At 44.2% G+C, this 14,267-nt stretch overlaps 2 protein-coding genes across 6 annotated transcripts in view; both read left to right on the plus strand.

The window, feature by feature from the left end:
* Position 1: 1 nt before the first annotated feature.
* On the plus strand, positions 2-6,530 carry ak6 (adenylate kinase 6). Its single transcript, XM_031730407.2, has 6 exons — positions 2-117; positions 195-269; positions 1,678-1,770; positions 2,456-2,514; positions 3,389-3,534; positions 5,205-6,530. The coding sequence occupies exons 2-6, from the start codon at positions 233-235 to the stop codon at positions 5,392-5,394; spliced, it is 525 nt and encodes a 174-aa protein (XP_031586267.1). The 5' UTR covers positions 2-117; positions 195-232; the 3' UTR covers positions 5,395-6,530.
* A 135-nt stretch (positions 6,531-6,665) lies between these two features.
* Positions 6,666-14,267, plus strand: part of ydjc (YdjC chitooligosaccharide deacetylase homolog) — a 45,331-nt gene continuing 37,729 nt past the window's right edge. For 2 of the 5 annotated variants that reach the window (XM_039620987.1, XM_039620989.1), the window contains exon 1: positions 7,287-7,637. The gene's annotated coding sequence lies outside the window, so the exon portion shown is untranslated. Of the gene's footprint in view, positions 6,767-7,286; positions 7,638-14,267 lie in introns of those variants that run through there. The other 3 variants (XM_039620986.1, XM_039620985.1, XM_039620988.1) reach the window with 3 other exon arrangements.

Consider the following 14,267-nt stretch of genomic DNA (forward strand, 5'->3'; position numbering starts at 1 on the left):
CTGACTGTTCACTGACGTAATATTGACGTAAAGCTTCAGTTTACGGCAGTGGAATCAGTCCGGTTATAGCGTACAACAAAACAAAGTTTTACATCGAATTGGTTCCCAGTTTTCCAGGTTTGTTTGTTAACTTTGGCCGTTACTGGTCTGACTGGAATGACATGGAGGAATAACAGCACTGGTCTGACTTTCAGGTGTCGATCATCAAACACGTGTCTGCTGCGAGCGAGCTATGAAGACGAAGAAGCAACCAAACATTCTGCTAACAGGTTTTGTACATTTGTATACCTGATTACTCTCTGCAGGTTACTCCACTCTAAATGTGAAGCCTGCGCTGTGGTTAAATGTGGGGTAGTTAGTAGGTGTTCAACATGTTTGTAATGATGGGAGGTGAGTCCATGTGATCTGATTTCAGCCATCACGTCCTGTGAAGCTGCAGCTGCGATAATAACGATGATAAAAAATGGTGTACAGTGTATTTACGCCGGATGCTGTTAGATATGTACCTGTCCCACGCACACAGAGGGGTGACATGATGAACAACCCGAGTAATTATGTCGCGGGGTATACTTTTGGAGCGTTTGCCCCTTGGACCCAAGTGTCACCACACCAAAGTTATTCTGACTGATTATACGGTGAAACGTTTCTGTTCGCGTGGAACTGCTGTCTCCCACAATGATAGAGCCTCCGTGCACACAGGGGGAGGATGGGGATGAAGTGAGTGCTGTGCTGTGGCGTATTTTGGAGCAGGGCATCAGATTGTGCTTAGTCTTAGAGTGAATGCCAGAGCACACTGAAGGTGTTCCAGCAGCCAAGTCCATTTAGCATCTATTATTTATCTTTACTGTGCTCTTTACTATAGTTCCACCTTTAAACATGTGAGTAACCTACTAACCCGTTATATACAGTTGGGGTCAAAGGTACAACAACCATGGGCATTAATGTCCATGGGGGGGGGGGGGCTCGTGTGGACCTGATTGACCTGAGGCACCAACCACGGGGCAGCGGGGTGCGAGGGCTCACCTCGGATGGCCCTGGTTTTCCTGAGACAGGAGGATCTGGCGATGGTCTCCAGGGGTGGCAGAGGGCAGCCAGTGACTTTTTTGGTCAGTGTTAATAATCCTCTGTGCAGACTTCCTGTTCTCAGTAGTGGGTCTCAGTAGGAGAGCAACACGCTCCACTGAGGAGCAGTAGAAGGCCAGCAGCAGCTCCTGGTCCAGGTTCTTCTTCCTGAGGACACGGAGGAAGTGTAGCTGCTTCTGGGCCGCCTTCACCAGGGTGATGGGTCCAGCTGAGATCAGCTGAGATGTTGGTCCCCAGAAACCTGAAGGTGTTCTCCATTTCTAATGAGAGGGGAGTGGACCTGTCTGTGCCTCCTGACATCAGTTATGAGTTAAATGGGTAAAACAGATGTATGGTCAACAGAAGATTAAAATATCATCACCATCACTACTTTATAGCCTTGTGTCACAGCAGAGATGGTTCACAGCAGCTGAAATCTCCCAGTAGCACCACTATCACTGTATTTCTTACTCCTACTGAATTATTAAATGTCAGGTGGGTAGTTGAAGAACAAAACTGAGCATTTTTACTGCAGAATGAATCGGATGCTCATCACCAGATGGGATAAAGTCAAATCTTTGAATTTGAATTCAGCTGTTAATCTTCTTCCTACAGGGACTCCCGGAGTTGGAAAAACCACTCTAGGAAAGGAGCTGGCCCAGCGCACAGGGCTGACCTATGTCAACATAGGAGACCTGGCCCAGGAAGGTAAAGGAACTTTGGGAACTAATGGACATTAAGACAGAAACATCTAGCATGTTGGGGACAAAGTGTTCCTGATCATTCTGAGAATAAAGTCAGAATTTTGGGATTAAATTAAATACTGTTTTGACATAACTGTGGAGATGACAGCTGTCACAGCTGCCGTGCCCTCCACAGAATTCCTCTGGTAGATGAGTGAAACAGACTGATCTGATTGTTTCTTCTGATATCACATACATGATTTGTGTTCCACGAGGGTGGAGCCATCAACATCCTGGCATGTTGCCCCATTCTGTCAGTCTGCCCCAGGGCAGCTGTGGCTACAACTGTAGCTTGCCTCCACCAGTGTGTGAATGGGTGGATGACTGGGTATGTAAAGCGCTTTGGGGTCCTTAGGCGGGGCTAGTAAAAGCGCTATACAAATACAGGCCATTTACCATTTTACCATTTACCATTTGTACCCGTCCACTCTGACCAGGTGCAGCTGTCTGCACCATCTTTTCCACTTACAGTACACTGTGTCTGTGACCTAAAGCAGAAATCATGTTCTCATTACAATTATTACACTTTCCCTAACTCATCTACACTAAGTGATTTAGACGGCACAGCCAATGATTCTGTTGATGGTCCTGCTTTCAATCACACTGAATCTGAACTCTGTATATGAAACATGGATATTTTTTTTCCCCAGGACAACTGTTTGATGGCTATGATGAAGAGTACCAGTGCCCCATTTTGGATGAGGACAGGGTGAGTGAACTTCCACACCGGACTGTAGAGCAGAGAAATACAAAGATGTCTGAGGCAGAGAGATTATATTTAACTAGAACTTAACTAACATTTATATTCACCCCTTCTCCACTACGTGGCTCAGCTCAGCTCGCTGTGGTTTGATCTTTTTCCATCAGGGGGCAGTACCTGCTACCTGGTACTTTTTCAAAGAGCATGCCACCAGTTACCCAGTCAGTGACATCACTTGATGAGTCATGAGAGCGACTCCTTCATGAAAATCAAAACTGCCATTTCTTTAAAATGCCCAACAATGAGCACAAACACAGCACTGTGGTCCCTGAGTCTGACAACAGTCCACAGACCAGCTGCAGGGAGGTTTTTGAAAGAGAAAATTATCAGATTTGTGAGCTGAAGGTAATAACTGTGCATAAATGATCAGTATTTACTCAGGTTTGGATGGATGCATTTGTAAAATAGTTTGTGTGGTCAGATTGCTTCTTATTTGTGTGTGGATGGGAGCGTGTGTGTGCATGTGTACATCTTAGTTTACACCTGTGGAGCACATTGTAAGCATCTGCAACCCTTTGGAGGCAAATTTCTCTCCATCATTAAAACAGGGGAAGAAAGAGGGCCTCTGAAACTGTTCACAGCTGTTAGATGTGTTTATTAAATATCATTATTACAACAAATGATAAGTGTCTGGATATTTTGCCACAGTAGACTTTGATGGTTTCCCCTCTCAGAGCCCACCTCTCCACTAAGTTGATGGATTTGTTTATTATTTCTAGCAGAATTTTGCTACTTGCAGACAAAACAAACGTTTTGCTAACAGTGCAGGTAGACTGAGGGAGAGTATCGAGTGTCAGTGTTGGAGCTCGTTGGTGTTCCGCAGGTGGTGGATGAGCTGGATGAAAAGATGAGTGAAGGAGGCGTGATCGTGGACTATCACGGCTGTGACCTGTTCCCCGAGCGCTGGTTCGACATCGTTTTTGTCCTGCGCACAGACAACACCCAGCTGTATACTCGACTGGAGGCCAGGTAACAACACCTGGGTTTGTTTCTGCTTACAGAGCATTCATCACAGCGCTGTCATGTTACAGGCTTACTCCACAGTGGACTACAATCAGTGTTCACATAAGACCTCATAATGACAAAGTAACAAAAGCTGAAATTCTTGCAGATTTATTAAAAATAAAAAACAAATATAACATGTACATAAGTCTTTGCTCAAAACGTTGTTGAGTCACCTTTGGCAGTATGAGTATGATGCTACGAGCCTGGCGTGTCTATTTCTGGGCATTTCTCCCAGTTTTCTTTGCAGAGCCTCTCGAGCTCCATCAGCTTTATCAGGTCTGTGCAGAGATGTTCAGTGGGGCTCACTGGGCTCCAGATGGGTCACTCAATGACAGCATGGTCCCAAAGTCACTCCTTTGTTATCTTGGCTGTGTGGTTCACTCGTTGTTTCATCAGACCAGACACTTCAGTCTGAGTCCTTCAGGTGACACTTGGCCAATTCCCGGTGGGCTGTCATGTACCTTTAACCAAGGAGCAGCTTCTGTCTGGCCACTTCAGGGCTGATTGAAGGTTATCCTCTCTCCACAAAGCCGTGCCGGAGCTCTGTCAGAGGGATCGTCGGGTTCTTGGTCACCTCCCTGACTAAGCCCTTTCTGAATGAATCGCTCAGATTGGAAGAGTCCCGCTGGTTCATTTGTTGGTTGGTGCAGATACAGTCCTCTCTGAGGTCTCAGACAGTTCCTTAGACTCCATGGACTGGTTTGTGCTCTGACGTGTACTGTCACCTATGGACCTTATATAGACAGGTGTGTTTCCATGTCCAGTCAACTGGATTTCAAACAGGTGGATTCAGCCAACTTACAGAAACATCTGACAGATGATCAGTGGAAACAGGATGACTGTGATTACTTATCTACATGTTTTTGTTTTTAATACATTTGAAAGAATTTAAAGCAAAGCCTTTTCACTCTGGGGGTACTCTCTGCAGAATTACAGGTGCAAAGGGAATCTGAATAGTTTTGAAATGAGGCTGCAACATGACAGCGTTTGATTTGGAGGGAAATACATTTGTTGCTGAAGTGAAAACTATGAGATTTATGATTCATGAATTAATCATAGTTAAATAATGTGATAGTTCCTCGCTACAGTGTTAGCCTCCAGTACACTACACTGGTTTTGTCATTTAATTATTACGTAGCATATGGCAGCTATTAACAGTTTTAATTTAAAACGGTGCTTTTCAAGTTGTGACACAGTCTGCTTGGACAAACACATGATGCCTCTGTGGCTGGGAGCTAAGACACATGGCCGGAGATTTATTTAGAGATTTTCATGGAGAAAGGGTTAGGCTGACTGCAGCTCCAAGCTCTAACGAGCCTCAGCACCTCCTGCATACAGACGAGAGCAGAGCTGTCACTGCTTGTGGTAAATCTAGCTCTATCATAGGCAACACAGTCATTCTCTACTACTGGATAATGACTGTGAACATGTGGCTGAGCCATGCAGGTTCCAGAAATAGCAAGTGCCGTGAGACTTGTCTTTGTTTGTCTTTCTGTAAGAAAGCTGTAAAATGAGAACTTCCTGGAACTTGTCTGCAGCCACCGTGTCTGGTTTCCTGTCTCTTTGTGTTTGAGTGATAATTCATCGTTTTAACCATTAAACAAAGTTGTCCCTGTCGTCTTTGTGACTGAAAGGGGCTACACGGGAAAAAAGCTGCAGGACAATGTGCAATGTGAGATCTTCCAGACCATCTATGAGGAAGCCATGGAGGCCTACAGTAAGGAGATTGTCCACCAACTTCCCAGCAACACTCCTGAGGACATGGAGCACAACCTGGAGCAGATAGTGCAGTGGACTGAACAGTGGATGAAGGACCATAACTAGGAGGTGACCTCATTGGGTCAAAAGAGTCAACAATTAAAACCTGAATTGTATCATTTCTGAATCTGTGTTTACTGTCATATTGAGCAAAGGTTTTGAATTTGTTTGTATTTTGTTTCCAATGAACCCGACTTTCTTGTAATTGGTCTTCAGCAATAGTTCGACGGACTTTCAAGGTGTCTCGTTGGACAGTGCCTGCTTTTTCACTCAGTTTTTATCCAGTCCTTGTACAGTTTTCAGAAGGCATGTTGTTTAGCTGCATAACACTGACCTATGAATCAATCATCACCTAACTGAATGAATGAATCAGTGTTGTCTAGATTTAGATGGAAATCTATAACAGACACTGGCAAATAAACCATTGTAATTGGATCTTTAGGCATTTTGCTTCTAGCCACACAGTTTGTTCCCATGTTGTTAGTTCAATCTGTGATAAAGGCCAAAGAAAGCAGCGTTTGACGTAGGTACTCAACCATTTGTGAAGTTCTCCAAGGAAAGATAACCAGCCCACCAGGATTCCTCTGCCCATAGACACCCCAGAGAAGCCTGGCCTCTGTGGCCTGATCCCACAGAACAGCTACTGGAGCACAAGCAGCTGAAAGCTATAGACTGTCTGAAAGCATGCTGGGTTGTATAGGGGCAGACCAGTCCAAGTGCTGATCCCTGTCCACCACCCAAATAAACTACAGTGGACATGTGAACATCACAAGTCAGCGTGGTGGGATATGAATGGCTGCTTGGATAAGTTTACCTGGAGTAGCGACAGCATCGGGACATATTATGGGGAAAAGCAAGGCAGTGAAGATGGTACCACCATGCTTCCTTTGGGTAATATTCTGCTCTAATACTTGTAAGGTTTCACCTGCTAAACATCTCACTGGAAAGACCATGTGCAGTTACCCTGGTCTGACTGAGCATCTCTAGGTGGCGTTGTTTAAAGACCATCTCCATTTCTGCTGTTGCCTTTGTAACATTCAGATTGTCAAACTATTTAGCATCATGTGAAGACTTGTATTACAGCCTGAAGCGTTTTATTTTCTCATTGCTGGAGTGTTCCCACTGTTAATGTAGGCCTGTTTAAACCTGTGTATTAAATGTAATAGTTGTTCTCACAGGATTAAAAGGAAATCATGTTTTTATGACGTGTTTACATTTTTACGTTGCTTTACATCGGAGGGTATTTTTTTTAACGCACTGAGTTTTTCCCACTTCCAGGCGTATCTCCGGTTTCTCCAGCAGGGGGCGACGTATTTTCAGTAAAGTCTACCGGTCTATAGAAACTCATTACTACTAGCTTACTAGTCGGAAGTACAGTGTTGTTCCACCGTGCGTGGGGCTTTCGGACTTACATGAACGCCCGTGTGTAACACAATGGGTAAGATTCATTTTGTATTGTCATATAATAGGATTCTATGTGCTCGTGTTGTACTGTACACTGGGCGGTGACACTAGCAAACAGAGAAGCCGTTTATCCCGCAGTCACGATGACGTCTTAGATGTGTGGTGTTAGTATGCTTGGCCGGACAGGAGACAGCTGGCGTGTGTCCCGTCTCTGTACCTGATGGCGTTTTAAAATACTGACTCTGTAACAGACACACAGCAGTGACTGGGGCTGGAGCTCTCCCACGGTGACCCACGGTGAAACTCATTTTAGTCGCGGGTGATTTATTCGTCCTGCCGGTGCAGTAGATTCCTCTCCCAGTCGTGAGCACCAGGTTACAGGCTGGTGTGTGATGATTCACTTACCGTAAATTTTATGGTCACGCAAATGTGCCCGCCCACTTACACGTTTCCCTTCGAACAGGACCGGGATTAACGCTTACGTCATAGCTACGTCGTAAACGCAAATCCCTCCCCCATCGCAAATATTTGATTGGCCTGTACGGTAATTTTCCGTCATTTCCGGTAGCACTGAGAGCATCAGCATCGTTAGCCTGCGGTGTGTTTTTGGATTAGCGTAAGATTAATGTTTATCGGTCGAATCACATTTGAAACGGATTTTTGTGACCAACCTACCTTAATAGTATGAACCAGTCACAGCTGAGCATCCAGGCGGCGGGTCCCACGTAACGTCAGGGCCCGTGTTGATTGGTCCGCGTCCGACAAACGTCATTCACCAACCAGTGTGACTGTAGCAGCTGTGCTGCAGTCTGCCGGTGGATAACTCGGCTAGCTGATAACTATGAGCGTAACAGCACTGTGAGAGGACAAGGAGCTGCTGCTGCTGGGACAGGGCACGAACTCAGGTCGGTGAATTCAACGCCGTGCATAGTTCCTCTATCGGAGTATGTGCACAGGGGATGGTGGGAAACCATGGTTACAAGGGGAAGCATCCCAATAAAACACCTGAGGCAAAAGTACAGACATTATTTACTGAAGTAAAAGTACAGATCCTAGTGCTAAAATACTCCAGTACTGGTTGAACAGTATTTTCTTGGCCTCCATCAGTAACACGCTGCACTGTCTATATTCAAGAAATATTAAATCATTACAAAATACGAAAGGTAACGTACTTTTAAATATATGAATTATATTATTTACACTGTAAAATTTTAAGCTCTAAAATGTTCATATACCACTGTCCTGGTTCTGTTATTTTTGTACTTACAGTTTATTGTAACAAAGACTCAAGTCCAACAACAGAAAACCAAACATGCTGTGCTCTGACACAGTGATCCAGGCTCTGCAGGCTCTCAGTCGGGCAACACTTTACCAGCTTCCACACTACTGTCATGAACACAGTGTTGTTCAGTACCTTAGGATGATTGTAGTAGGTGTAGTGCATAGATCATTCATCAGCAGTTCTTAGGAGAACTCCACAAAGTCGCTCTGAATGACTTTCACAGGCTGGTAATGAACTGGGTCGCTCACATGGATCATCTCAGACTCATCCTGAATGAATGAGAGAGAGTGATCACAAATGAATCAGCTATTTCAGATGATGATTTTGTGACTAATAATCATCATCTTCATCAGAAAGGTGGCTTACAGTAGTCGTGACCCAGAGAATTCTGCATATTGACATAATATCTGTATGTGTCACCCAGTGTGTGGGAATTTTGTTTGACAGCACTGCTGCAGGGAGGCTGACACACCGGAGCCCGTACTGGGTCCTGACTGAGTTGTTGTTGTTGGTGTGTGTTCAGCTGAAAAGCTGCAGCTGCGTGTAAAAGAACGACAACCGGAATAAAAGTGTGTTTAAAATTGTTAGTGTGGTCAGGTCTGCCATGGGTTTGTTACTATGACTTATTTGAGTTTTTTGAAGTTATAGCATAAGAGAAATCAGTAACTCAATCATAAGAAAAAAATCTTAGTTAAAGACATTGCAGTGCTGTAGCTTTGACACCTTGCCTGTGACAGATGAAGGTGACAGAATTATACCAGTGGAGGGTGGGCTTAAGTGTATTCTGAATAATTACCTGTAATAATAAGACCTTAGTCCAAAATGTCTCAGCTCATATCTACAAATAGAGAAGAGTGCGTCAAAGTTAATGGAATAAAATCAAGCTTTCAAAATTGTGTGGGAGTTCCACAGGGGTCCATTTTAGGACTGTTGCTTTTCTGTTTCTACATCAGTGACTTATGGACAGTTGTAAAGGTGTCCAGTGTCAGATGTATGCAGATGATGCTATTACATATGTATCTGCAAAGACTCCACAACAGGCAGCAGAGCTGAACAGAGGTGGTGGGAGTGTCTCAGTGGTTCAACGATCACTCTTTGACTCTGAACTGTAACAAAATAGCCTCAGTGTGTTTTACAATCCAGTGTAAAGTCTGGAATAACTTTTCCATTGAGATAGATCAGAGAGAAATCCAAAAGGTGGATGAGTTTGAATATCTGGGTATCATCTTGGATTCATGCCATGATTCTGTCTCATCCCTCATACTGTGTCACTGTTTGGAGTCGATCTGCTTTCAAACCTCTGATGCTGCTGTATAAACAGCACTGAACGTTTTAGACAGAAACCAGTGAAGTGGCACCTTTGGAAAATCTCACTCCGATGGCTTAAGGATCTCTTACGCTTTGATAATTTGGGGGATTTCTTTAAAACTGACTTGTAAATGCATTAATAGCCTTGTGTCAAGGAGTGCAGTGTGGCAGGCAGGAGTAGGACCCAAAATGCAGGCGCTCAGACTCAAGGTGTAAACTCAAAGTCACAACTTTATTGGCTGGCAGGGAAAAAGGCATACAAACTAAACTAAACTGGGAAATAACAAACTAAGACTCACAGGAAGATCCACACAGCAAGAGGGACGACGCAACACTGACTCAGAGAAACACAGGGTTTAAATACACTGGGAAGTAACGAGGGGAATGAGACACAGAAGGAGAGCACAGCTGGGAGAAATCAGGACTGACGAGACGAGGGAGCAAAGTAGAATACACTCACAAGAGACATGGGGCGTTTATCAGTATGCGTACTTGTGCGTACTTGCGTTCTCGTGTACTCGTGATACGTCATCAGTCGGAGACCAAGTACTGTTCCAATTGGCACGCATCACGCCGAGAACGCGAAAAAGTCCCGGATGTGTTCTCGATCCGCCCATTTTATCGAGCATGCATCGGTGTAGACTTGGGACAGCTATATATCCCAGAATGCATTTCGTCCAAAACTCAACAGCGGACCGGCACATCGCCCCCGCTCGCGGTCTTCTCACTACTCAGGTTAAAGAAACCCCAGCAGCTGTCTATAGTATTGAGTGTCCACTAGAATAGAAATAAAAGCGTTCTAACATCTCACCTGCTTGTTTTTATTAAGGTATGTACACGTATGTACATGTACACTATTTTTATTAATAGAGGTTTCACTACTGAGGTTAAAAATGATATATAAGTCACGTAGATCACTTCTAAATGTTAATGTTTGGTTTATTTCAGTGTTTTATTTGTTCCTGAGTAAACCGGTTTGGCTGTGATTAAAGTTAAGCTTCATAACATGTTACTCACAGTTACATTAGGAGGGGACGGCAGTAAAAACTCCGGACCTGTGACATCATCACGCACGCTGGTGTTCCGACTGTACAAATCACGAGTCCGTGCTCGCGTGCCGAGAATTGAGAAAACGCCCACGAGTCCGTGCTCGCGTTCTTGGCGGGTACGTACTCCCGTGCGTTCTCGGCGAGTACGTACTCACCGAGCACGCGAGTACGTACTCACGTACTTGGGCATTGATAAACGGCCATGGACCTACAAAGTAAAACAGGAAGTAGCACAGACGCAAACTAGACTAGGGGAGACAGAGCAACTAAGAAACACAGAACAACAACAAAGAGACACAGAGGGCAGCTATTAAATACTCAGAGAACTAAAGAGAATACAAGAAAGCCAAACTAAGACACTAGACTAAAGAATAAACTGGGGGAACAAAGGGAACTAAAATCATAATACAAAACTCAGAGACACAAGAAACTCAAAACACTGGGTCACCGACCCAGGACCGTGACACCTTGTCCCAGAGTTAGTGAGCAGAATCATTCTAAAAGTCAGCAGCAGTACAGGAGCTGGAACCAGAGGATCATGGAGACTGCAAACTACCAAAGTACAACACATTATTTGGTCAATCAGTTTACCATCTGCATACACATCATAACAGATCCTACAGTTTTTCATTCCCAGGTGGAACAAAAACAGGTCTGTGGACACTGATGTAAATCAGCCTGCTTTGCTGTGGCTAGATAACGTGCCATTTCTAACATGCATGTGTGTGTGTGTGTAGCCTCATTAGATTGATCTTTGCTGTATTCCTTTAAAAACGTCCAACCAGGGACTGTGTTTGCAGATGTGCTGATTGCAGATTTCCCCAACACTATAAACAGTTCATATGCATAATCGAAACTAGGACAACCGGCGAACAATGGCCTTGGGAACAATGGGAGTTTTAACTCCTTAACATGTTCCACCCTCTTTTTAAAGGGACCAAAAGTAATTGGACATTTGACATTGGTAGATGTGGGCAATTCCTTCATTATGTCATTATCATGTAAGCAGATAAAAGGCCTGGAGTTGATCTGAGGTGTTGTGCTTGCATGCTGTCAAAGGAGCTCTCCATGCAGGTGAAACAAGCCATCATTAAGCTGCGAAACAGGAGAAGAGACCAAAAACAATCTGAGAAAGTAATACAACAGTGCCAAATATACAGTTTGGCATATCCTGAGAAAGAAACTGACCATGAGCACCACAGCCACTGTGCAGTAGTCACTGGTCCATCCATCCATCCATCCATTCGCTTCCGCTTATCCTTTCCAGGGTCGCGGGGGGCGCTGGAGCCTATCCCAGCTGTCATAGGGCGAGAGGCGGGGTACACCCTGGACAGGTCGCCAGTCTGTCGCAGGGCCAACACACAGGGACAGACAACCATTCACACTCACATTCACTCACACATTCACACCTAGTGACAATTTGGATTATCCAATTAACCTATCCCCTCACTGGTCTTTACTTTAAATCCATCACGTTATGGCAAACTGACGTGTTTATCCTGCACTGACCTGTAGTGCAGCGTTTTCATGCACACTTTAAATAACACAAAGTTAGTAAGCTGTGTCTCAGTTTGTTTTGCAGCATGTTTCACAATATGAAGAACATAATGTCACATGTACACATCCAATATCTGATTTAAAAACATAAGTGCTTACATGTAAGCTTTCAATTTCCAGTTTATCTGAACAGTCTTTGCCTTTAAATATAAGCTCTCTTCTTCCTGTCCCGGCTTTCTTATCTTTCTCCATCTCTGAGTGAAGTTAGCTCTCTTTCTTTTTTCTCCCAGCGAGATTCAGCAGCTGGACCTTTTGCTGCAACACACTGTGTATAAAACTGCACACAAAAAGTTTGTGTGTTTGCTGTGTTTGTTGAGCTGATAGAAACATTGCATTTAAAATTGCATGCCAATTAAAAAAACATCCCTGCCTATACAGTGGCTTGCAAAAGTATTCGGCCCCCTTGAACTTCTCCACATTTTGTCACATTACAGCCACAAACATGAATCAGTTTTATTGGAATTCCAGGTGAAAGACCAATACAAAGTGGTGTACACGTGAGAAGTGGAACGGAAATCATACATGATTCCAAACATTTTTTACAAATAAATAACTGCAAAGTGGGGTGTGCGTAATTATTCAGCCCCCTGAGTCAATACTTTGTAGAACCACCTTTTGCTGCGATTCCAGCTGCCAGTCTTTTAGGGTATGTCTCTACCAGCTTTGCACATCTACAGACTGAAATCCTTGCCCATTCTTCTTTGCAAAACAGCTCCAGCTCAGTCAGATTAGATGGACAGCGTTTGTGAACAGCAGTTTTCAGATCTTGCCACAGATTCTGGATTGGATTTAGATCTGGACTTTGACTGGGCCATTCTAACACATGGATATGTTTTGTTTTAAACCGTTCCATTGTTGCCCTGGCTTTATGTTTAGGGTCGTTGTCCTGCTGGAAGGTGAACCTCCGCCCCAGTCTCAAGTCTTTTGCAGACTCCAAGAGGTTTTCTTCCAAGATTGCCCTGTATTTGGCTCCATCCATCTTCCCATCAACTCTGACCAGCTTCCCTGTCCCTGCTGAAGAGAAGCACCCCCAGAGCATGATGCTGCCACCACCATATTTGACAGTGGGGATGGTGTGTTCAGAGTGATGCGCAGTGTTAGTTTTCCGCCACACATAGCGTTTTGCATTTCGGCCAAAAAGTTCCATTTTGGTCTCATCTGACCAGAGCACCTTTCTTCCACATGTTTGCTGTGTCCCCACATGGCTTGTGGCAAACTGCAAACGGATTTCTTATGGTTTTCTGTTAACAATGGCTTTCTTCTTGCCACTCTTCCATAAAGGCCAACTTTGTGCAGTGCACGACTAATAGTTGTCCTATGGACAGATTCCCCCACCTGAGCTGTAGATCTCTGCAGCTCGTCCGGAGTCACCATGGGCCTCTTGGCTGCATTTCTGATCAGCGCTCTCCTTGTTCGGCCTGTGAGTTTAGGTGGACGGCCTTGTCTTGGTAGGTTTACAGTTGTGCCATACTCCTTCCATTTCTGAATGATGGCTTGAACAGTGCTCCGTGGGATGTTCAAGGCTTGGGAAATCTTTTTGTAGCCTGAGCCTGCTTTAAATTTCTCAGTAACTTTATCCCTGACCTGTCTGCTGTGTTCTTTGGACTTCATGGTGTTGTTGCTCCCTATACTTTGTATTGGTCTTTCACCTGGAATTCCAATAAAATTGATTCATGTTTCTGGCTGTAATGTGACAAAATGTGGAAAAGTTCAAGGGGGCCGAATACTTTTGCAAGCCACTGTATGCGCACTCATTTTTTGTAGATGCTGAAGTACACCAACCACAATGTATGAACATCTGCAGCTGTGCCACAAACCTCACTGACCCACCCCAACCTTGACTATAGATCTATGTTTTTCCTCTTTCATCCCTTTTTTGGAACACCCCTGATGATTGTTACACTAACAGTATTACCTTTAATGTGTTACTGTTTGATGTTTGAACAGCGACATGAAATAATAACTCACCTCATGTTTTGTCCAGATATTTGTTTTAAAATGTAGGGCGTAAAAGTAAAAACTACTAAAGTAAAGTATGATACCTGAAAATTATACTTTTTATGTCTATCCTTGTCTGTCATTTATACACATTCAGACAGGACTCGAACCACCAACCTTGTGGCTGTAGCTGAGGTGGTTCGATCCCTGGCTGCCCCGGTCTACATGCCAGATATCCTTGGATAAGATACTAACCCCAAGCTGTCCTCCGATGCAGCCATCTGAGTGTGAACGTGAATGTTTGATAGAAAACATACAAAGAAGTGCTTGTATGAATGGGTGTGAAGGGGTGATTGAGGCATGTTGTATAAAGCAGAAGAATCAGTCCGTTTACCATTTGA

Source organism: Oreochromis aureus, linkage group 12 (genome assembly GCF_013358895.1).
Source record: "Oreochromis aureus strain Israel breed Guangdong linkage group 12, ZZ_aureus, whole genome shotgun sequence".
Classification (NCBI taxonomy): domain Eukaryota; kingdom Metazoa; phylum Chordata; class Actinopteri; order Cichliformes; family Cichlidae; genus Oreochromis; species Oreochromis aureus.

Bases quoted from the DNA above. Each gene is read 5' to 3' on its own strand.
- ak6 (XM_031730407.2), top strand. From the start codon at position 233: ATGAAGACGAAGAAGCAACCAAACATTCTGCTAACAG. The intron at 270-1,677 runs GTTTTGTACATT...TTCTTCCTACAG, and splicing joins ACCAAACATTCTGCTAACAG to GGACTCCCGGAGTTGGAAAA. The intron at 2,515-3,388 runs GTGAGTGAACTT...GGTGTTCCGCAG, and splicing joins CCATTTTGGATGAGGACAGG to GTGGTGGATGAGCTGGATGA.